The 25,814-nt window shown below is 42.9% G+C and overlaps 1 protein-coding gene and 1 pseudogene across 10 annotated transcripts in view; one reads left to right on the forward strand and one right to left on the reverse strand.

Moving 5' to 3' along the window:
* The window catches only part of cblb (Cbl proto-oncogene B, E3 ubiquitin protein ligase), a 171,648-nt gene that overhangs the window by 13,728 nt on the left and 132,106 nt on the right, over window positions 1–25,814 (forward strand). For all 10 annotated transcript variants that reach the window (XM_085288334.1, XM_085288335.1, XM_085288338.1 and 7 more), the window contains 3 exons: window positions 71–217; window positions 16,869–17,025; window positions 21,874–21,995. In XM_085288334.1, the coding sequence (XP_085144460.1) occupies window positions 71–217; window positions 16,869–17,025; window positions 21,874–21,995 (426 nt within the window). The remainder of the gene's footprint in view (window positions 1–70; window positions 218–16,868; window positions 17,026–21,873; window positions 21,996–25,814) is intronic.
* On the reverse strand, window positions 475–1,945 carry LOC146565302 (uncharacterized; annotated as a pseudogene).

Below are 25,814 nucleotides of genomic sequence, written 5' to 3' on the forward strand. Positions count from 1 at the left end.
ATGTGGTGTCTGTCAAACATGTGAGGCTATAATTTTACATGAACTATTTCCTGTTTTCTGGCCTCTGCAGGAGGAACCTGACCAAGCTGTCTCTGATCTTCAGTCATATGCTGGCAGAAATCAAGGCAATCTTCCCTGGAGGACAATTCCAAGGAGACACGTTCAGGATTACCAAAGCTGATGCTGCTGACTTCTGGAGGAGATTTTTTGGTGAAAAGTAAGTGTCACCTCAGTATTATTTTTGTTGTTGTTTGTTTGTTTTTTGATAGATGTATATGTTATTCACTTGTCCAAATTGGACATGCACACAAATAGTTGGGAATGACATATTCCATTAAATAATCAACACCATCACTTTTAACGTGTAATGGTAAAAAGTAGTAAAACACCACTACAAATGTACCAAGCCTATTCTAGAGCTGGCTAGCTAAAAGTTTGTCAAATTCCACACTGGTGCTAAATTTCAAGTTCAAGTTCAAGTTCAAATTTTATTTGCCACATGCAGTGGCATGTTGCCCTGCAGTGGAATGAACCCGCCCCCCGACCTTACACACACAACACAGACATCACATGGGGATACAAGTCAGAGAACGGTTGCATTACAGAAAAAAAACACTGAAATGTACACTACAATGGGAAAATGCAAGAGGAAAAAAGAGACCTCTACTCATGCTGGGCTATAGGAGGACAGCATGAGAACAGGAAACAAAAAAACTCCTCTGCACAGAAAGCACATAAATGTCCACAGTACAACATTACAGAGCACGTGACCAGCAACAGGGTTGGGTAGGGGATGAGGAGTAATCCCAGGCAACACAGCAGCCATCCTGCCACTGCACCGTCTCTCCAGCGCGGGCCCAGACCCGCCTCGTGTTCCCAGGAGGCAACAAGCATCGAAGGCATTGGAAGGGGAAGGGGGATGAGTGAGTGCTCATCAGTGTAAGTGTATGTGTGTGCGTGTCCATAGTTCAGCTGAGACAGTGTCCTTCGCCCTACCAGGCTAAGTAAACAGTCTACCAGCCAACCCAGGTGGCCTTATAATGGGAAGGAACAGTCAAAACACAGTCGTTATCAGGGAGTTTTTGTTCGGCTCCAGCCTTAAGCCCACAGCTGGCGCCGAGGGGATATCCGCATTATCATGTTGATGTTGTTGATTTTTCTTTTATGCGAATAACTCATGAGAATTTTAAAGCTGTTCTTTAACACTCCAACACTGGTCTCTCACTCTCCCGTTGGAGAGCCGCGAGCTTCTCCATGATGTTGTCAAACTTGCACTCCGTGGTCTTGTCATTCTTGTGCTCAGAGAGCCGATTCTGAGAACTCACGACTGCAGTGAGCTGCTCCACGATGTAATCCAACTTTCGCTCAGAGGTGTTATTCTGAGGGAACTTCCCCTTGATATAATCCAATATACGCTCGGAGGTGTTATTCTGAGTATTCACGGCAGCCGTAAGCTTCTCCAAGGTCTTAACCATGCTGCATTCAGTGAGCTCTTTCTGAGAAGTCGCGCCTCGTCCCATCGTTTCAATCCCAGCGGGCAGCCTTGGGGGGGTTTAAACAGCTGGTTCCGCTTTCTTAATTCTCCGATAAGCCAGGGCCAAGCCAGCTCCGATCAGCAAGAACCCTGTTATCATGGTTCCGAATAGGTAGATATCTTCAGCGTCCTCGATCGACAGTCCCGCCAGGCACACGATCCTCCATTTCTGCCACCCGTCCATCGTGTATCCGGCAGGGAAAGTCCCTCCAGGGCACTCGGGCTCTCCCAAGCCCAGACTTCTCGTTGAGAAAAGGGTGTCAATAGCATTCAGAGACCAGTTGATCAAATCCATAATTCTCTTTTAGGTTTTAGAGAACAGACTGTGAGAGAGTGTTCCAGGGAAAGTAATACACATGAGACAAGACAAGGACACAAGAGGCTAAGCAGGGAAGATAAGGGGAAGGAGGAGAGGAGAAAAGTGCAACTGCCTTCGCCGAGAGCCAAACGAGAAAGAGTAATTTAGCAGTATTTTTCATTAAGCAGATCATAACCATTTTCCATTCATACTGACAAAAGTCTGCAGTAGGGTAATGGTTACTTCCTTGTGAAGCAGTTTCTAATTCTTTTCAGTTTTATCAGGAGGACATTTTTGGCTAGTATTTTCCATGATTTTACAAATGTCTTAAAAGAATATGTTTTGCTCATATACCTTCCTCATAAAAATGTTTTTTTTATTTGCATAAAAAATGCAAAACTTATTTTGTGATATTCTTGGAATTTTGAGAATATTAGAAGATCCTGTTCCTATCATTTCAATACATTACACAATATATGTAATTCAGTATAATAGTGAATTAAAGTGTTTGTTATGAAAAATGTCATGTTAAAAAAAATCCACTTGTGTAGAGAGATATAAATTGCTACTGGATGCACTATCACTGCTTTATTTTGATTCTGTAAAACCTCATAATTATCTCTAAGACAATGTGTTTTTTTCAATGTAGTTGAATTATCTCTGCTCATCCTACACTGTGTTCAGAGCCACCTTAGAAACTAAGTATAGTATAATCTGTTAGATTATTAGATTTTTGCAAACCGAAGCTGAGGTATAGCCCTTTAATCAGTCAAAGGGTCACACTTGTTACCCATCCTGAGAGAAGATTGAGATGTCAGGACTTGGCTTGAGGCTAACTGCACATAATGTCTTTCAGATGAATTTACTGTTTATATTGTAAGGAAGCTGATGCTGATGCTCACTATAAATAAACATTCATAAATTTAAGCAGAAAACATCACTATGGCCACTATTAGCCAAATTAGCCAACTGTGTCAGATAGGAAGCTGTTGGAGGTATATGAAATGGTGGTGGTCAGAGGGCCCAGTGGCGCCAGTGTCCGGCAGCTGTGTGCTTAGGGTTATTATCCTGTTGAAGATAAACCTTTGCCACATTTCAAAAGCCAGAGCACTTTGAAGGAGGCCGTCATCAAGGATGTCTCTGTAGATTGCTGCTGTCATTTTTTCCTCAACCCTGACTAATCTCCCAGTTCTGCTGCTGATGCTGGCACCACGATGCTTCACTGTAGGGATGGTATTAGCCAGGTGGTGAGCAGTGCCTGCTTTCCATGACACACGGGATTCAGGCCAAAAAGTTAAATCTTTGTTTAAGAGAGACCTGTCATGAGGAATGATTTCCGTCTGGCTGCTCTACCATACAGGCTTGATCGGTGAAGTGCTGCAGAAATGATACTCCTTCTATCCCAACTTGCTCAGACTGGCCAAGTAGCTAACAGTCCCGGTGTTTCAAAATCTTCCTATTATGGATGATGGCGGTCACTGTGCTATACCCCCACCCCAAGTTCTGTGACTTGATACAGTCCTGTCTTGAAAATCTACAGACAACTCCTCTGACCTTTCTTGCACTGTCATCAAAGGGACCTTATATAGACAGGTGTGTGTCAGGGTGCAACTGAGCTCAGTTTTCGGTGTCATGCAAGAATTACACTTCTGAATTTTAAGCAAACTTTTTCCACTTTGTTGTTATTGGATAATGTATGTAGAATTTTGAGTTGAAAAATGAATTTACATTTACATTTTACAATAAGGCTGTAACATAACACATTGTGGAGGAAGCAAAGCACTGTGAATACTTTTCTCTTCCTCTGGGATTAATGGTACAGTCCAAATTACGGTTACAGTTGTGTCATTTTAAAAATGCGATGTAAAAAGGATGACTTAAAAAACAAAAAAACAAATACATTAAACATTGGGCACCAAATTCTGTAAATTTTCAAAATGCCCGAAATGCCAGTTTTGTGTGGATTTTTTTTATCCACAGTTTTTTTTTTTTTACCCTAATAGAAGATAGTGTTTAAGGCAATAGCTTCACATTTTCACAGATACACTGTTGGATATTTTTCAGAAAATGAAATTTAAACTGTGAATCATATATTTTGTTTTAATATGTTAAAACGATATGTTATGAATTAATTAAATTCACATACAGTGGGGCAAAAAAGTATTTAGTCAGCCACCGATTGTGCAAGTTCCCCCACTTAAAATGATGACAGAGGTCAGTAATTTGCACCAGAGGTACACTTCAACTGTGAGAGACAGAATGTGAAAAAAAAATCCATGAATCCACATGGTAGGATTTGTAAAGAATTTATTCGTAAATCAGGGTGGAAAATAAGTATTTGGTCAATAACAAAAATACAACTCAATACTTTGTAACATAACCTTTGTTGGCAATAACAGAGGTCAAACGTTTACTATAGGTCTTTACCAGGTTTGCACACACAGTAGCTGGTATTTTGGCCCATTCCTCCATGCAGATCTTCTCGAGAGCAGTGATGTTTTGGGGCTGTCGCCGAGCAACATGGACTTTCAACTCCCGCCACAGATTTTCTATGGGGTTGAGGTCTGGAGACTGGGTAGGCCACTCCAGGACTTTCAAATGCTTCTTACGGAGCCACTCCTTTGTTGCCCGGGCGGTGTGTTTTGGATCATTGTCATGTTGGAAGACCCAGCCTCGTTTCATCTTCAAAGTTCTCACTGATGGAATGAGGTTTTGGCTCAAAATCTCACGATACATGGCCCCATTCATTCTGTCCTTAACACGGATCAGTCGTCCTGTCCCCTTGGCAGAAAAACAGCCCCATAGCATGATGTTTCCACCTCCATGCTTCAGAGTAGGTATGGTGTTCTTGGGATGCAACTCAGTATTCTTCTTCCTCCAAACACGACGAGTTGAGTTTATACCAAAAAGTTCTACTTTGGTTTCATCTGACCACATGACATTCTCCCAATCCTCTGCTGTATCATCCATGTGCTCTCTGGCAAACTTCAGACGGGCCTGGACATGCACTGGCTTCAGCAGCGGAACACGTCTGGCACTGCGGGATTTGATTCCCTGCCGTTGTGGTGTGTTACTGATGGTGACCTTTGTTACTTTGGTCCCAGCTCTCTGCAGGTCATTCACCAGGTCCCCCCGTGTGGTTCTGGGATCTTTGCTCACCGTTCTCATGATCATTTTGACCCCACGGGATGAGATCTTGCGTGGAGCCCCAGATCGAGGGAGATTATCAGTGGTCTTGTATGTCTTCCATTTTCTGATGATTGCTCCCACAGTTGATTTTTTCACACCAAGCTGCTTGCCTATTGTAGATTCACTCTTCCCAGTCTGGTGCAGCTCTACAATACTTTTCCTGGTGTCCTTCGAAAGCTCTTTGGTCTTGGCCATGGCGGAGTTTGGAGTCTGACTGTTTGAGGCTGTGGACAGGTGTCTTTTATACAGATGATGAGTTCAAACAGGTGCCATTCATACAGGTAACGAGTGGGGGACAGAAACGCTTCTTACAGAAGACGTTACAGGTCTGTGAGAGCCAGAGATTTTCCTTGTTTGAGGTGACCAAATACTTATTTTCCACCCTAATTTACGAATAAATTCTTTACAAATCCTACCATGTGAATTCATGGATTTTTTTTTCACATTCTGTCTCTCACAGTTGAAGTGTACCTCTGGTGCAAATTACTGACCTCTGTCATCATTTTAAGTGGGGGAACTTGCACAATCGGTGGCTGACTAAATACTTTTTTGCCCCACTGTATATGGTAAAGGGGCTGATTCTTATATAGCGCTTTTCTACTCTCCCGGAGTACTCAAAGCACTGTATATAACATGCCATATTCACCCAATCTCGCAAGCACTTTCTTTATACATAGTGCTTTCTAACTACAGTCACACATTCATACGCTGACAGATGCATCAGAAAGTAACTTGGGGTTAGTATCTTGCCCAAGGATACTTGACATGCAGCCTGGAGGAGCCAGGAATCGAACCACCAACCTTCCGATCAGTAGGGTACCTGCTCTACCTCCTGAGCTACAGCCACCCCCTTGTGATTTGGTGTATATTGTATTATGTATACAATAGCAATTATGTATGTATTAACACTAAATCACGAGAGTTCTGTTACAGGGCTTTATAATCTAAGGTAGAGACCCCGAAGTAATAGAGAGAGAAAGCCCCCCACAATTAAACGTCCCTCTATGAGCAAGCACTTGACGACAGTGGGGAGGAAATACTGCCTTTTATCAGAAAGAAATCTCTGGCAGTACTATAAGGTCTTGAAGATAAAATCAGTCCTGGTTATTCAATGCATTGTATGTGAGGAGAAGGATTTTAAATTAAATTCTGAATCTAACAGGGAGCCAATGAAGGGAATGCTCTCTCTTTCGCTGCAGCATGTTGGATCAATGGACAGCTTTTCAGGGAGTTTTTAGGACAAGCCTAGTCCAGCCGAGAAGTAATAAATGCAAAAACTAGTTTTTCAGCTCTATGACAGGATGTTTCTAATTTTAGAGATACTTTACAACTACATGAGCAGTCCTGAACTGGTCATGTGTGTGCTCAATAAACTGGCAAATTACAGCAGGATTTTCCTATCCTCGGTCAGAAGGCACAGGTGACTTATATGATGAAAGAGGGGGTCTACAGCAATGATAATTAGGGTTCCTTTAATCCAAAACATCTCCAGAAGTGAATTCGTATGAGTATATGTATGTGTGTGGTTCTGTAAAATAACAGAAATTACAATTAGCAAACAATTAAAGTCAACCTAACTGGTCTAAAAAATACAGAAAGGGTTGAACAGAAAGTCTAATTCGAAAATGACTAAACCCCACCCCCTGGTGGACACAAATGGGCTGCTGCACAGGGATAGACTCCATCTTTACTTTGGGCAGCTCAGTTCACAAGGGTAGCGCCATTTTGGTCAAATCAGCATGAATATACATTGTCTCGTGGCTACACAAACCGCTGGAAAACTCTATAAAAGCATCACCCAATGTACATAGGTAAGTATTTGATAAGTTACAACCATAGAACAAACAAATACAAGGCACTTACTTATCATTCACGCACACGCACGACACATGTTCAGTACAACAGCCCAGCTCCACCAGCGCTATCACGGTGAACCAGGGCAAACTCAAACAAAGGATGGGAGGAATGTACCATCTTAGCAGTGGTTAGAGGGTGTCCGTGGAACAGTCTATATACACAAATCACAGGGGTTTTATACAGCCGCCCCCTAATGTGTATAGCACATTAGTAAACATTAAAAAACCCATGTGAATATGACTAAGGACATTCAGCTGACAGTTCAGGTAAAGTGATAAGTTTTGACATAGGCCGTTGGTATTTATGTTTCCCAATGGCGACTTCAGCTACTCGCACCTGTCCATCCGGGCTGGGAAACACGTGTGTTACCTGTCCTACGGGCCAGGAAGCCCGTGGGAGCTGATAGTCCACCACCATGACAGTCTGTCCCACTTTCAAAGGTGGAGTAGTCTGGTTCCACTTCTGGTGAGGCTGCAGTCCAGGCAGGTAGCGCTGAATGAACTGAGTCCAGAACTGGTCCGCTATGACTTGGCTGTGACGCCATTTCCGCCTTCCAAGTTCTTCTCTGGTGCCATAAACTGCCTGGGGAAGGGAAGCATCGCGCCGCCCCATGAGCAACATATTTGGCGTGATTGGATCAACATCTGCAATATCCGAGGAAACGTATCCCAGTGGCTTGGAATTAAGTATGCCCTCTACTTCAATAAGAACAGTAAGCAACAAATCCTCTGGCACCGCTTGACCTTTGAGAGCAACTTGAAGTGCAGATTTGACTGAACGGATCTCCCGTTCCCAGGCTCCCCCAAAATGTGGAGCATGCGGAGGGTTGAAGTGGAAAATGATGCTCTGTTCACTGAGCTCCTGCAGTCGTGGCTCCATCACTTTGAATGCCTCCTGCAGCTCTCTGTCTCCTCTGAAATTGGTGACCTGATCACTCAGTATTTCAAAAGGTTTTCCTCTTCAAGCAATAAATCTGCGCAGAGCCATGAGAAAGGAGTCAGTGTCCATACCAGTGAGAAGGTCGAGGTGAATGCAGCGGGTCGTAAGGCATTTAAATATAATTCCCCACCGTTTCTCTTGTCTCCTACCTACTGTATCTTTATAGTGAAAGGGCCAAAACAGTCAATTCCTGTGGACCAGAATGGCGTCTGATTTAATCGCAAGCGGGTAGCAGGGAGATCAGACATCTTCGGTGAAACAGGCTTGGCTCTCCACTTCTTACACTCAAAACAGCGATACTGATGCTTCCTTATGGCCTGTCTGCCTCTTAAAATCCAATACCTGCGTCTCAATTCGGCAAAGACACGTTCTGGGCCAGGATGCAGGAGACGTGTATCCTAGTCTTTGATGATGAGCTGAGTAGCAGGATGGTCTGGTGACAACACGATAGGATGCAGAGTGTTAACATCCATCTGCTCTGCTCGCTGGAGACGTCCACCTACTCGTATGAGGCCAAGCTGACTGTCATATTTGGGAGAAAGGTTGCTCAGTCTGCTGTCTTTGTACACCTCTTTCCCAGATTTAAGTGTGTGTACTTCAACAGGGAAGCTATCTTGTTGTGCCTGTTTGAGAATTTGAACTTCTGTCTCTAAGCGTTGTGCCGCTGACATAGGGAGGACAGCCGCCCCGTGAGAAGACAGGTAGGTGGCCTGCACCAAATCAGCCCAGGTGTTGTATGCAGGATCAGACTGTGCCAAATCTGTAGTGACATAGGCACAGAAAGCTGATTTCTTTAACTCAGTATTATCTTCAGTGTCTGTACTCACAGTAGGTCGTGCTGGCCACTGCTCAGATGCTTGTCTCAGGAAGGGGGGCCCATCCATCCACTGGCTAGGTTTTGACAGCTCACGTAATGGTTTTCCCCGGGTGATGTCATCTGCTGGGTTCAAAGCCGAGGGGACATACCTCCAGCTGGCGGCCTCAGTCAGCTCCTGTATTTTGGCAATACGAGTACCTACAAACATTTTATAGTGGCAGGACTCGGACTAGATCCAGTTCAACACAGTGGTAGAATCGGTCCATAAAGTAGTCTCACTAATGGGCAGAGTAAGCTCACTGAGGAGGAGTCTAGACAGTTGTGCACCAGCCAGTACGGCACACAGCTCTAAACGGGGAATTGACAGTTTCTTGCGGGGAGCTACACGTGATCTGGCCATGATAAAGGCAGTGTGGACCTCATGTTCTGCCGATTTAAATCTCAAATATGCCACTGCTCCGTAAGCACACTCTGACGCATCACAGAATACATGCAGCTGGAAAGTTCCCTCTTGGGTTGCTGGGGCTGTGTAGCATCTAGGCAGACAGATTTCTTGTAGATACTGTAGCTCACTCACCCACTCTTGCCACCGTTGGAGTAACTCGCCCTCGATGGGATCATCCCAGTTCCTGTCGTTCTGCCACAGACGTTGAACAATAACCTTTGCCCGGGTCGTGAAGGGGATGATGAAACCCAGTGGGTCGTATTGAGAGGCGAGGATGCTGTAGATGTTTCTCATGGTTGACTCCTGAGGAACCACTGGCTGACATCTGTAGGCGATCTGGTCTGTGGAGCAGTGCCATGCCAAGCCTAAGGTTGGTTCTTGGGGATGTGGTTGGTGTTCAGTCAACCACAGCTCGCAGGTAGGGGACTTTGCTTCAGAGGGGAGATGAACAATGGCCTCTGGGTAGTTACTGGCCCACTGTCGGATTTCGAAACCACCAGTAGATAGCAACTCTCTGATGATAACATCGACAAGTGGTCGTGCCTGCGAAGCAAAGGGCAGAGATTGCAAACAGTTATCGACATAAAATGAGTGCAGCACGGAGTCTAGTACTTGTTCATTGCCATCTTTATGATCCTGCACATGGCGCTGAAGGGCATACGTGGCACAACAGGGGCTGCATGTGGTTCCAAAGGGCAGGACACACCACTCATAAATGTCCGGGCTCCGATCTCTTTCCATATCTCTCCACACGAATCTCAGCAGGGGCCGGTCATGCGAAAGAAGCCGCACCTGATGGAACATACCTCGTATGTCCCCACTCACAGCAACAGGGTGCTCCCTAAATCTCAACAGGACACCTATAAAGGATGGACCGAGAGTTGGACCTGGTAGCAGCTGATCGTTAAGGCAGTCTTGCCTGTATTGGAAGGAACAGTTGAAAACTATCCTAGGTTTATTGTTATGATGCACAATATGATGGGGAATGAACCAGGATTCATCTGTGCGGTTTGCCTCTTCAGGAGTGAGTTTTCTTACATAACCTGCTTGTTCCAGTTTGTGTATTTCTGCATTGTACACAGCCACTAGATCAGGATCTTTAATCAGGCGCTTCTCTGTGGACCGAAGGAGAGCCATCACTGCCATGGTCAGTTCGTAGTTTAGTGGAGTCTCTGCGGCGGAGCAGAGGAGTAGCATAGCGAGCTATTCCATCCACCTGTACACGTTCTGTGGTTTTCTTCAGTAACTCCAGTGCCTCTTTGTCTTGTTTAGAGCGAGTTACCTCTTTCTCTGATCGAAAGGGGAGCACATCTAACTGCCACAGCTTCTCAACGTTCTGTCTTAGCGCTTGAGAGGGAGTTGGTAACAGGGATGTGTGCAGACATGAAGCTTCAGTAGGTAGATGTAGAAAGGTAGCCGGTCCCTGGATGGCCCAACCGAGGTTAGTGTTGACAGCAACAGGGCTGCCTAGTGGACCAACTTTGACAGGTGACAGAGGGGTGATGAGCTGGACATTATCTGAGCCTATAAGAAGCATAGGCTGCACATCCTTAAATGCTTTGATGGGAACGTCGGCCAGATGTGGATATCTCTGACGGAGTATGTCCACTGGACAGGATTGTTTTGCCAGATTAAGTTCTTTAGCAGTAAAAACACGTCTGATGTGATGTTTGATTTGGGGAGAGCTGGGTGCGCTTAGTTCAAAAGAAACGCATGCGCCTTGTAACTGTGACACCTCCTGCCTGATGGTTCATAGTTTGAGGGACTCCTCTGTGATATTTAATTGCAGGTAATGAACCGCTGCAGATAAAACAATAGTCCACTCTGATCCGTCGTCAAGAATGGCGTAGGTGGACAGAGATCGCCCATTATTGTGGAGGGTAACTGGGACCACTTTAAGCATGACTCTGCCTGAGTGAGTGACTTGGGCCAAATGCACCATGCTGGAGGCTGTACTCAATGTCAGGATACTCTTGTTTGAGCTGGAGAATTATTAAGAATTATGGACTTTAAAGTCTTATTCAGACACTTCACCAACCCGTCAGTCTCTCTGGATGCCGACTCAGGAGATAACCTGAAACACCTTTCGATAGTGAATTGCCCCAATTTTCAATTTTCATCACTTAGCCAAAGCCTAATTTCACAGTGTTGTCAGAAGACTGCTCAAGGGGAAAATCTTCCATGAAGTAAACCATCGGAACTGGGGATGCCCCTGAGAGACTTCCAATTTCCTCCTGCCTGGAGAGTGTTGGAGGAATTTGCATCACCGCTGAACACAGCACAGACATATGTGCCTACCAGTTGTGTGCACATCCCTAAACAATGCCTCATGGGTTTATTAAACTGGAACCATTCCGTTCCCAGAATTAACCGATGTTCCAGAAGGGAGCTAACTGCAGCCTTGACTCTTTTCCCTTGGATTTGGTGGACTAAGATCTATGTGGAACCCTTCTGCCAACATATCCACCACTTCCAGGTTCGCTGACCAACAGAGACCCACTCTACCAGATCTGTTTGTCCCGGGAGCCCCACAAACTGTTCCAACATGGCTAAATCCAGCAGCTGTGTTCCCGTCTCAATCGGCCAGGGCCCGATTGAGACGATGCAGCAACCACCTGGCTCCTGCATCTCAGAGCTGTTGCATGTAGGTGAAGGGTCAATCCTTAAACTATATCCCTCTTCCCTGGAGTTGCCCTGCAGACATTTGTGAATTTGCCCCACAATACCTGCCACTGTCTGGGCCTCCCTCAAAAAAAGGGACAGCATCCGCAACATCCATTCTGCCACTAGACACTGGCACACCTCAACTGTGGCCATGAACATCTCCAGAAATGACTGCTATTTACAGAACACTGTTATAAAATATATCATTGTCTTTGTATTTCCTGAACCTTATTAGTGAATGCCATTGAGATGTTTTGTCCTTTAATAAGAATTAATCACAAACATTTTTTAGATTTTAGATTTTTACATTACAGTGTTCCCTCATTTATCGTGGGAGCTATGTTCTAAAAATAACCCATGATAGGTGAAATCCACAAAATAGCCAGCTTTATTATTTACAATTATTATAGATGTTTTCAGGCTGTAAAGCCCCTCACTACACACTTTATACACTTTTCTCAGACAAGCATGAACATTTTTACACTTTTCTCTCTTGTTTAAACGCTCTGAAAGTTCAAACCTTCGTAGAAAAATAAGTCCAGTATTATAGAATGAAACCAAAGATCAAACCCTGTTTTCAGGTCCACTACATGGGAATAGAGTAGCTGCGAGAGAATTCAACATTAATGAATCAATGGTACGGAAGTAGAGGAACCAAGAAGAATGAGTTGAGTGAAGTTTGACTTATCTGACTGTTTTGTGTCGGTTAATGCGCCTTATGGTCCGAAAAATACGGTAACTTCTACCTTCCTTTAGCATGTCCAGAAGTCCAACTTTTTGTGCGATGATTAGCATCTTCCTCTGCCTTTTGGATGCTACCGCCGGTGCTTTTGACAGTGCAAAACATTTCGTCCACATTGTTTTCATTCAGAAACGTTTTTCAACGCAGAGCTGTGTTCATGAAAACTCGGACATAAGGATATCAGTCTTCTTTTATCTTGTGGTAACTGTGAGAGCATATGGACTCTCCTCCTTTCAACAAATTGAAGGCTTCAGTAGTACCAACAAAACTGAATATAAACTCAAATCTATGGAATTCACATAGTAATATAGATTGCATTTTTTGGGGTCTTTTGGGGTCCGTCTAATGTCCCAAGTTTGCTTCATTTTTTATACACATTGCCAGAGAGCCCCCTATAAAACACAGCCCAAACAGCTGATTAGTTACACACCCATGCACATTTATTCTTAATTTCACTTGAAAGAAGTTTTACTTTAATATTTCTATTTTTGCTGTTGAGTTGCATTCATCATCTTGTCAGTGCAGTAAACATTCTGCCTGAGAGGTCAATAAATCTACTGGTTGTTACCTTATATAGCACTTTTGTACTCTACCTGAGCACCAGTGGTGCTTTATATACACTGAACAAAAATATAAACGCAACACTTTTGTTTTTGCTCCCATTCCCCATGGGATGGACGTAGAGACCTAAAATTCATTCCAGATACACAATATAACCATCCCTCCCAAACAGTGGTCACAAATCAGTCCAAATGTGTGGTAGTGGGCACATCTGCTATATTGAGATAATCCATCCCACCTCACAGGTGTGCCACATCAGGATGCTGATCTGACATCATGAGTAGTGCACAGGTGTACCTCAGACTGCCCACAACAAAAGGCCACCCTGGAATGTGCAGTTTTTTGCGCTATTGGGGGTCTGGGGACCCAGAACCGGTCAGTATCTGGTGTGACCACCATTTGCCTCATGCAGTGCAACACATCGTCGCATGGAGTCTATCAGATTGTCAATTGTGGCCTGTGGAATGTTGGTCCACTCCACTTCAATGGCTGTGCGAGGTTGTTGGATATTCGTGGGAACTGGTACACGCTGTCGTATACGCCGGTCAAGCACATCCCGAACATGCTCAATGGGTGACATGTCCGGTGAGTATGCTGGCCATGCAAGAACTGGGACATTCTCAGCTGCCATCTGCCCTGAACAATGTGAACCATGATTCATCCGTGAAGCGCACACCTCTCCAACGTGCCAGATGCCATCGAATGTGAGCATTTGCCCACACAAGTCTGTTACAGCGACGAGCTGGAGTCAGGTCAAGACCCCGATGAGGACGACGGGCATGCAGTTGAGCGTCCCTGAGACGGTTTCTGACAGTTTGTGCAGAAATTGTTTGGTTGTGCAAACCAATTGTTCCAGCAGCTGTCTGGGTGGCTGGTCTCAGACGATCTTGGAGGTGAACCTGCTGGATGTGGAGGTCCTGGGCTGGTGTGGTTACACGAGGTCTGCGGTTGTGAGGCCGGTTGGATGTGCTGCCATATTCTCTGAAATGCCTGTGGAGACGGCTTATGGTTGAGAAATGAACATTCAATGCACGGGCGACAGATCTGGTTGACATTCCTGCTGTCAGCATGCCAATTGCACGCTCCCTCATTGCTTGTGGCATCTGTGGCATTTTGCTGTGAGACAAAACTGCACATTCCAGGGTGGCCTTTTGTTGTGGGCAGTCTGAGGTACACCTGTGCACTACTCATGATGTCAGATCAGCATCCTGATGTGGCACACCTGTGAGGTGGGATGGATTATCTCAATATAGCAGATGTGCCCACTACCACACATTTGGACTGATTTGTGACCACTGTTTGGGAGGGATGGTTACATTGTGTATCTGGAATGAATTTTAGGTCTCTACGTCCATCCCATGGGGAATGGGAGCAAAAACAAAAGTGTTGCGTTTATATTTTTGTTCAGTGTAAAATGCTCCATTCACACCATCATCCATTATCTATGCGCTTTCTATCTCAACATTCACACGCCGATGGATGCATCGGAGAGCAACTTGGTGTTAGTATGCTGCTAAAGGATATTTAGGCATAGAAAGTATTTGGTTCATGCAATGTTTGTGTTATCTTTACTGTGTTGTTGAAATTTTAGGCTACCTCATTGTTTAGGTTTACCAGTTGCTGGGTAAAAGATGTTGCATATTGCTCACAGTCTTATCCTCACTTATGTTCATAAACATGTTGTTTGTTCCAGAATGCTTAATGTTTAATATTTACTGCCTCTGTGTATTTTCATTTTTGTAATTTACACTGTTAAAAAAAAATCTTAAAAAAATGGTAATATTCCAGCAGCTGGGGTTCCAAAATACTACCGTAAAATAACAGAAAATAACTTCCTCATAAAAATACGGTTATTTCCAGTAATGACAATACAGTTTGTTGCGCTAATTTCACATGGGATCTTGCCTTTTCAAGTGGTTTTAAACATTAAATTAGGAACATGTTAATGTGATTAAACAATGAAATTATCTATAAATAGGAAAAAAAATAAATCCTAAAAAAACGGTAGTATTCCGGCAGCTGGGGCGCCAAAATACTACTGTAAAATAACAGAAAATAACTTTCTCATGAAAATACAGTTATTTTCAGTAATGAAAATAGAGTTTGTTGCGCTAATTTTACATGGGATTCTGCCTTTTCCAAGTGCTTTTAGACATTAAATTAGGAACATTTTAACGTGATCAAACAATGGAATTACCTATAAACAAGGTCAATGAATGTGGCAATATGAATCATAATATGTAAATGTACAGAAATATACAGTTAACAGTTAGTTTAAATAATAATGGATTGCATGCCCTGGGACAGACTGTCAGAGGCGACGCTGCCATATCGCACAATCGGCCCCTCTGGCTATCACCAGTAGGCGGTAGGTGAAGAGTCTTGACCACGGACACAATACCGAGAGTGTCCGAGCCGGGGCTCAAACCGGCAACCTTCTGATCACAAGGCGAACTGCCAACTCTTGAGCCACGATCGCCCTAAATAGCAATGATAATAAAACTTATGTGATGTAACACAAGCTTATAGGAATCATGTTATATACTTTTCCATAGCATTACATTTGAATTCAACAGTTCAATCTTTCAAATAACGGACAGATATTTGTGAAATCATGATACATTTGTGAATGTATTTTAACAATCTAAATATGCATATGTACAGACAGATACATTTAATAGTCATGAAAATTATGTTTTATTGCATTACAGTGATTTAACGTTAATGTACATTTGAAATGTGAAATCACAGTCTATTTACATAACTTTAATGATATTCTAGAAGAACAGAACAAAACTGTAAACTGTAAACTGCACACTAAAATACTTTTATATTAGGATTTTTTCCTACAGTACAGCCATACCCGCGATCTTGTGGTTGTTAGTTCACATTCATTGGCCGATGCTTAGCGTCATGTTATTATGTGTCCCAACATCCAATGGCATGTCACGTTGTTTTCATGGCCACACCCTCACCCCAGGTGCAGAGGCCTATTTCTGTTTAGGAATGTTGTGAATACTTTGAGATTTATATTAATTGCAATTCCTACCTCTACATTTATTTTTTAAAATATATAATTATCACAGCGTTGGCCGTGCAATGTTTTATATGTTTTTTTTTTAGTTTTTATTCCTATTAATTATATTTTCACTTGTTACCTCTGAATTATTGAATCAGACCCAGATGACATGGAATTTTCAGCAAAATTATAAATCAAATACTCCTTTAATTATTGATTATTCTCATTACTGTTCCATAGTTTTACATTTGAATTTCACAGATCATTCTCTCACATAACAGACAAATATTTGTGAAATTATGATACATTTCTGAATGTAGTTTTACAATCTAAATATGTACAGAAAATATATTTAAAAAACAAGTAAATTGTGTTTTACTATATTTACAGTGATGTTATGTTATTTTACCTTTGACATGTAAAATCACAGTCTACTTATGTAAATGTAATGATATTCTAGAAAGACAGTACAAAACTGTAAAATATACAGTAAGATACTTTGACATTACTATTTTTTGTAACAGTGTAGTTAATGCATTTGGCATCTTGGGAACATTTGAATCAATTTTTTTAATTGCTGAATATTAGGTTTTAAACTATGTCAGGGTATAAGATACTGTTGTGTTTAAGTAACTTTGCTGATTTGACTGCAAGCCCAGTGTCTAAAGGCCCACTGTGGCTAATCACAGTCACCACATACATTTGGTAATTTGCACATTTATATCAGTAAAGATGCATGTCTGGATATCTAACTTATATCTCACAATCCTGTATGTGACTTTTACGACTTGGTTCTTTTGCAGGACAATAGTGCCATGGAAAGTCTTCCGTCAGTGCCTTCATGACATACATCCCATCAGCAGCGGTCTGGAGGCTATGGCTCTCAAATCCACCATTGACCTCACCTGCAATGACTACATTTCTGTGTTCGAGTTTGACATCTTCACACGCCTCTTCCAGGTTGGTCAATATCAAGTAAATTAATTTCCAACTACTTAATCTGATTATTTTGACTCATATGACCTTTTACTTTAGACTGTAGTTTGGTTTTATTTCACTTACTTCGGCTTATCCGGGCAGGGGCAGCAGTCCAATCAAGGACACTGGTGCCACAGTTTGTCAATCTCTTGTTTCTTACTCCCTTCTTTCATAACCAAGACACTGAGATACCCAAACTCATCAACTTGTGCCAGCAAGTCATCCCGGACCTGGAATGATCACTACACCCTTTTCCGGCTGAGGACCATGGCCTCAAATTTGGACTTGTTGATCCCCATTCCTGGCACATCTGTGCACTGGAGGCCGCCACCTGATGAACACAGCCACATCATTTGCAAAATTCAGTGATGAGATTCTGAGGCCTCCAAAGTAGAAGCCTCCCACCACATGGTGGGAGGCTTCTACTACTACTTCTACTACTTCTAAAAAAAATCTGTCCATAAAAACTATGAACCAAATCTCTGGAAAAGTGCAGTTCTAGGGGAGTCCAACACACATTGAAAGCGAGTCCGACTTATTGCCAGCAAATTGGACCAAGCTCCTGCAGTAGTCACATAAGGATTGAAAAGATTTGTAGCAACAACCCAGACAGGTACCACTCCAGATCTCCATGCGATATAGTCCGGACATGTCAACCAGGACAACCTTAAAACATCCAGAGCCTTTTGGAACTCAGGGCGAACCTCATCCACCCCAGGGACCTGGCCACCAAAGGAACTGGTTAACTGCCTCAGTGACCTTGTCCCTAGTGAGGGGCGAGTTGTCCCTCTCATTCACAGACTGCTTCCTCTATGGAAGAGGTGTCAGTGGGATTGAGGAGGTCCTCAAAGTATTCCTTTCACCACCTAACTGTATTCCCACTTGAGATCAGTGAGTAGAGCACCACTTTCCCTCCCTGAGTTGCCGAATAGTTTACCAGAATTGCTCTGAGACAGACCAAAAGTTTTTTTCCATGGCTTCACCAAACTCCCCTGAGTTTTTGCTTCAGCTACCACCCCGGGCTGCATTCCAGTTGGCCTTCTAGTACCCGTCAGCTGTTTCCCAGCTTAGTCCCACAGGCTAACCAAGTCCAATAGGACTCCTTCTTCAGCTTTGATGGGTCCCTTCACCTCCAGTTTCCAACATCTGGTTCGGAGATTACCACCATGACAAGCACCAAGAACACCCTCACCCAATGACTCCAAGAAGGCTGGGTGCTCTGAACTGTCGTTAGGCCCATAAGCACATACAACAGTCAAGACCCGTTCTCTAGCCCGAAGGTACAGGGAAATGGCCATCTTGTCCAATGACACGAACCCCAGTGTACAAGCAGCAAAACGAGAGCATACAAGAATACCTACCCCTGCCCATTACGTGTCACCAAGGGTAACTCCAGACTATAACAGAGTCCCGTGACTTTTCAGGAGAATGGTTCCAGTGTCAGAGTCGTATGTTGAGGTGACCCTGACTATATTTAGTTGGTATCTCTCAACGTCACGCACTTGCTCAGGGTCCTTCCCTATAAGAGAGGAGTTCCGTGTCCCAGTAGTCAACCTCAATAGCTGTAGATCGGTTTGCCAGGGCCCCCGCCCTTGATCCTTACCCATGACACAATGCACCTGACACCCCCAGTGCCTTCTGTGGGTGGTAGGCATACAGGAGGCTAAGGCTAAGTTCCGGCCACCGGATGGTCTATGTCAAGTTCCCTCCACAAATCTGACTTAAGGAGGGTGATTGAATATTTTCAATTCAATTCAACTCAAATTGTTTATTGTCATGTGTACAAAGAAAAGCATTTCTCTGTGCAATGAAATTCTTTCTTTGCTGTTCTGAGTCTGATAGCAGTGGGGAAGAAGGCGTTGTTGAGTCGGGATGTTCTGGATTTCACACTTCTAAAACCGTCCCGATGGCAGAAGTGTGAACAGTCCGTGTTGGGGGTGTGTGGGATCTTTGAGGATGGAGCCAGCTCTCCTCTGGACTCTGCGATGGTAGATGCTCTGCAGAGAGGGCAGCGCAGTCCTGGTGATCTTCTCCGCAGTTGTTATCACTCTCTGCATGCGTTTGCGGTCCATAGCAGTAGTGCTGCCATACTATGCAGTGATGCAACTTGGTCAGTGTGCTCTCGGAAATGCAGCTGTAGAAGGTGCTGAGGATCTTGGCCGACATACCAAATTTCCTCAGCCTCCTCAGGAAATACAGCCACTGCTGAGCCTTCATGACCAGCTGTGTGGTGTTCAGTGTCCAGGTGAGGTCCTCAGTGATGTAGATGCCTAGGTATCTAAAGCTGCTCACCCTCTCCACTTAACGCCCCCAGATAAACAGCGGCTGGTGAGCCCTCCTCTTCTTTCCCGTGTCCACTATCATCTCTTTGTCTTATGAGTGTTGAGGGTTGAGGTTGTCTTCACACCATGACACCAGACCGGCCACCTCTCTCCTATAAGCCGCTTCGTCCCCTCCAGTGATGCGACCAATCACTGCAGTGTTGTCCGCGAACTTCAGTATGGTGTTATCCCTATTGGAGGCGACACAGTTGTGGGTCTACAGGACTGAGGACGCAACCCTGTGGAATGCCAGTGTTTGTAATAATGCTGGCTGAAGTCCTGTTGCCGATCCTGTCGGACTGGGAAAGTCCTGTAGCCAGTCACATGGGTGATCTGGGGGATCTGCAGTCCAGTTTCCTTGGTATACAGAGTGAGTCTGCAGTCCCTGGTGTCTACCTGGGCGAACAATGACTTGAAACTCCGGTGGAAGGGTAAAGTCCAGAAGATTGTGTGAGTTACCGAAGTCCAGTAGTGTCTGTCTCGGCTATGTTAACAGTGCACAACACTTATCTAGTGCAAAAAGAACAAAAGCAAACAACAACAAACAACAAGTCGGCATCCGAGAGCAGAGCAAGCAAACATGTCTGCCTCGTGGGGCGCCATGGTTTTGCCTCCTTTATGGATTTCTTTTTAAATCACTCTTTGTCTGGTCCCTCAGCAAGGAACAGTAGGGATGGGTGAAGGAAATCTCCGTCATCCGTAGATCGAGTTTCCTCCTAAGGCGTGGGCACCAATAAGCAGAGTTCATCCTTTAACATATAACAAAATTAAAATATTCTCATGCATGATCAACGGTTAATCACGGTACCGGCCGGAGTACCGGGAGCAGTTTGGAAGAACAAGAAGACGCGGAGACTGTCCTAGGTTGTCATTCCAAACTGACTCAACTTTATTCACAAGTACAACAGTTTATATAGAGGAAAAAGGTTCGTGTGTCAGCAGATTCTCAGTTCAAACCGGTACAGACCAAATAAGGAAGCGTCTTCCTGCCCTCTGAGCAAAGAAGTATCCTTTGTATAGTTCAGCTACAATTTATGATCATCCCAGCGAAATACACTCCTAGACATAGAATACAGAGTTCTTTCATTAGTGAATTCTGAAACAAACCACCTGGCCTTTAACGAGCCTTTTCTAGGAGATAAAGAAGGGAGGATGGGAGTAAGGGAGTGATCTCTGTGGTGTTTTCGACCTTGAGGTACCATCCTGTGATTCTTACACATTAATTCTTGGGTCACAGAGAAAGAGAAAAATAACTAGTAAATGGGCCTTATTGAGTAACAGTTTTCCTGTATAATATCACTATAAAACAATATCCTGTAAATGCTACCATGGTATCAAAATATCACAACAATGGGTATCGTTTAGGTTTTATCCGATACCAGTACCAAACTGGTACTTTTGAAACGGTGCTGGTGTTTAAACGGTGCTCGAACCGGTGCTTAAAAAATGAAGAACACAAACTTTGTCCAAAAACCTCTCATGTTTTTTTTGTAAAAAGATAACAATGTTAGCCTTTTCTGCAGCTATAGGGGATTTATGGTATCACTCTTGGCTGGAAGCAGTGCTTAATCAATGGAAAAAACACCAACTTTGTCCAAAAACCTCTTATGTTTAGCTGTTTTCCACTTTTTCTTTGGTCATTTTAGCCTTTTTGGCCAGGGTGAAGGGAGTATCTGCCATCAAACAAGAAGACAGCCGCATGTAACTATGACGGTGTTTGCTAGTTCACCTTAAATGCATTAATTTAATAACGTGGTTAGCTTACTCAACGTAAATTACACACGGACAACATTAAGCTACTGACCCAGAGAAGAACGGCTGCTGCTGCCATCATCATCCGTCATCATTCCTGCTACACTGGCAGGGCTAGGGGCCAGGACTCTCCTCTTCGGGTTTTTGGGGGATGTTGCTAACTCCAGGACCGATAACAGGAACCACACCCGCAGTAGATGTGCACGGTGTGAGGTCTCGCAGCAAGCTATCAAATACGGCGCATTTCTCGGCTTTTAAAAAAACGCTATGCGTCGCCAGGTGTTTCAACAGATTCAAGGAGTTACCTCCTTTGCACAGTATCACCTTAAAGCACTTGTTGCAGGCTGCTGAGTTTGCATCTTTTGCTGTGAAGTACAGCCAGACTTTGACCGCTTCGCCTCGGGCATTTTTAATCTGTAGCTCTGCTCTAAAAGAACGTACGTACCTGGCCCCGCCTACTACGCTTGCAAAGGTAAAATGATTGGCTGGAATCCAAAGTGTCTGACATCTCAGGAAAAAAAAGCACCGAAATAAAGCACCGAAATGTGTGCTGCTTTACGGTCTGGTTACTAACGTTTATGTCAGAACCGTCAGATAGCCGTACCCATCCCTAAGGAACAGTTTACCTTGAAGAGGCAACGCAATGAGTGTATGCTGTTATACATGACCCAACTTCCGTTTACTTTATGTTTACAATATAAAACATTAATACTTACAAAAACTGCATAACCACAATAACATGGTTTTTTTTTTTCAGCCTTGGGGATCGATTCTGAGGAACTGGAATTTCCTAGCGGTGACACACCCTGGCTATATGGCCTTCCTTACTTATGATGAAGTCAAAGCTCGACTGCACAAGTACATCAACAAGCCTGGCAGGTATGTAATCCTTCAATTTCAGCATGCAGAAAGGGCTGGATCACAGAGGGTCTCAGGATGAATGGATACTGTCATTGCTTCCTTAACTTGTAAAAATTTTATTTTGCCATTTGTTCTGTCCCTGTTACTTATTTTACCAAGCTGTAGAGCGGACTTTCCAACTGCTATGACACTTCTGCTTAATGCAGTTAACTCTAATTTAGCTTATTTCGGCTTAGAATGCTCAAAAATACTGGCATAAAGAATATGACACAAAATATGGCACAGAATTTTAACCAGGTTTGTACTTTGAGCATTTGTGACTTAATATTCATAGTATGAACACAGAATTTGCATTAAAGCTAGTTTTCAATGAGTCCTGCTGGTCCCTTTGTTTCAGCTGGGAAAGTTTCTATCGTATATCGTTTATATCGCCCACCCCTAATAGGACCTTCCACTTCTGTCCCCATTGGTTCTCCTCTTTTAAGCCACAGCCATCAGTGACTGTGTCTCCTTACACCTTTAACACCTAATAAGCCAAAGGCTTTAGATAGAAGTTGATCAGCAAAACACTTTATTCAACCTCTAAAAGGAAACTCCTTGCTCTGTCTCCAGGTTGTTGTCAACCAATGACTTCAGATTTATGTGTGACAAAACAGTTTTCTAGAAGTACTGCCTCATATTTCCAGTTTGTAAATATTAAATAAAAATATTTTTACACCCCTTTTTACTAGTGGTTTGTTCATTCAGTCAAGTGTAGTAGTGTAGTGTTCCCACACAGTACTAATCCCTAGACTTGTAGTCAAGACCGCCTAATCCGAGACCAAGACCAAGACCGAGACCAAGTCGAGACGAGACCAAGACCAAGACCGAGACAAAAAAAGTATTTAAACTGCAGCCAGATGCTGCTTCGTTTACAGGTGTCAGGCATATTTATGTGTTTTTGCTTTCGCACAGCCCTCCTCACCGCTGTCTACTGTCTCACTCACTTACTGAGAGGACAGACACACGCTGCACTTGACTGTCGCATCTCTCACCCTCTCTGTTTTTCACATAATGATATTATCCTATATCCTTGCATGTGATTGGCCACAATATGGAGGGATTGGAGCATAGCTGAGCCACTGTGTGAGAGCTGAGCAGCGAAAGGAAATTAAGTGAGGGTAGAAATGACTGAAAGATTATTAGGCTCCTTTTTGAGTTTTGTTCAAAAAAGAATGACTTCATGTAGGAAAAATATATATATGTCACATATGCAGGACGCCTTAAACTATTTTTTTAATTAAGCAGCAAGGCAGAACAAAGTCAGGGCTGTATCAAGACACAGGGACTAAACCCCAATTCAACCAGACCCAGAACTGATCCGGAATTAAAACGGGACTACAACAGTTCAAAATCAGGACTACTTGGGACTTAATCAAAACAGAACCAGAATCAAAACTAGATGATAGTAGCACTAAAAATCATCATAGATCTGCACTACACTTATTTTTTAATTCTACCAAAGTAAACTATTTAGATTCAGAAAAGTTTATATAATTATTTAGCCTTGTTGTGCAAACAAGCCTGCATAACTTAATAAATATAGAATTTGAAAAGTAACAAATGGTATCTAAAAAGTTACACTAGGTACTAGATACATATTCTGATGAGTTTTGGCAAACAACCATTTGACTAACATGTGTCTCACCTGCTCTTGTTCCATCTCTGTTCTGTCCTCATTCTCCTCTCTCTCTCCCTCTCTGCTCCTCTCTCTCCCTCTTTGTGCTGACAATCAAGCCAAACACCAACATCATCAAATATACAGTGGAAACCTGATATTTACATGCTCTTCAGATAAAAACACAAACACTTTTTCAATTGTAACATCAAATCACACTAAATGTTTATTTTTTTAGATTGATAAATATAAAAACATATTTGTTAACTTTAAGAGTAAAGAGAGAAACTGTCTGTATTTCTTAATTGCAAATGGACCCAAAATGTATACAAAATTGAGCCACGCTTATGGAGGTCCACAATTCTTTTCCTGGTGTTTTGGTTGACATCTCTTGATTTTCCCATGTCAAAGAAACAGGCTCTGTGTGTTGGGGGGCCTTATATGCATCCACAGGTGTGCCACCAATTTACTCACATGGACTCTACTAACCTATCAGAAGCTTCTTAAGCTCAGAATGGAATCGCCTGGCGTTTTCGTATTAATTAACTTAGTGTATATGTACTCCTAAATTTGATGAAAGTGATTAAAATAGACAGCGCTGTCTCTCTTTATTCTGACATTTAACTAATTCAAAGATATTTCAACATTTATTTATCTAAAACAAAACAAGTTTACTCTAAATTCATGTTTAACAGTAAAAAGAAAAGTTTTTATGTTTTCTCCCTAAAGTGTATGTTGATATCTGGTTTCAACTGTGAATATACTGCTGTGTATTGAAATTCCTCTTGTTTTGCATAGAAATATACTGAACAACATACAAAGCATAATATATAAAATAACATCTACCTGAGTTTTGTCTTTGAAAGAAGCTCCTTATGTCCATTGTTGTGTTCATCAGTACACAACTGAAACTGATTTAGAGAGTTTGTTTAGCCGTGGAGGGTAACAACTGTAAATATGAAATGTAAGCTAAGACTCTCTAAAAAATTTGCATTGTTGTTCGGCTTTTTATTTATCTATTTGTTGATTCACTCGAAGAGCAAGTAACGCAACCAAGTGATCAGTTTGATATCAATCTTTTGTGATACACCGTCATATTTACATTATTTGTACAGTACGAATGATTTGCTTTGGTACCTGGTCAAACTTAAGCTCTCCTCTGTCTGCAGCAAACTCGCAGGCAGCAGCTTCTCCCCCCTCACTCACATGGGTGCTGTGCTCCTAGTGCCTGAACTCTGTGCTTCTTGTATTGTTTTTGTTTTATACAGTTGTCAGTCAGGCATCTAACTAACAAATTACACTCCAAAAGGACCCCATGCTTCTGAAAAAATGACCCGGGCTTAAGCCCAGTAAGCCACCCCCTCGCTCCGCTGATGGTTGACTCCAAATCTCCCGAACACTATGTCGATTTGAGAACGCAAGACCGAGACCAAGACCGAGACCAAAGTCACTCGAGACCAAGACAAGACCAAGACAAAAGTCAGTCGAGACCAAGACGAGACCAAGACCACGTAAAAGACCAAGACCGGTCTCGAGAAATCCAACTCTACTAATCCCTAAGCAAAATATTAACTGAAACCAAAACCTCAAGACAATGATCAAGACAAACAAAGCTCTTTATTGTCATTATATATGTACAACACAATTATGGGTGTTCCACACAAGCTGTGTGGAAATAAAATATAAATGGTAAGACAGTAGGAATAAATAACAAACTATATATATATATATATATATATATATATATATATATATGTATATATTAGGGTTGCAACGATACACAAAATTCACGGTTTGGTTCGGTTCGATACTTTGATGTCACGGTTCGATATTTTTTCGATACAAAAAAAAATGTTCATGCCTTTTTAATTTGTCATTTATTACATTTTCACGGCACATTCCGCACCACATCTCTGTGCGTTCATCATTTGTTTGAAGCCAGCTCACCTCCTGCAACTACTTTTCCAAGAATACGTGCTTCTTTTGTGGTTCGGACTCCTGACATTTCTTTGGAGGTGGAGGAACATCACAGTAATTGCTTAAAGGAGCTTCTTCGACATCTTTAAGAGTTCTAAACAAATGTCTGTCCTCCTCCTGAAAATCTTATGTACGCAAACACGCGTTGCAAGTTCTTATCTTGTGTGCGTTTTTTATTTTGACAGCGAATGCGCACCTGCGGA

Source organism: Mchenga conophoros, linkage group LG10 (assembly GCF_057382185.1).
Source record: "Mchenga conophoros isolate Kocher_MC1m ecotype Shallow Benthic linkage group LG10, M_conophoros_male_GT1.1, whole genome shotgun sequence".
NCBI classification, from domain to species: Eukaryota; Metazoa; Chordata; class Actinopteri; order Cichliformes; family Cichlidae; genus Mchenga; species Mchenga conophoros.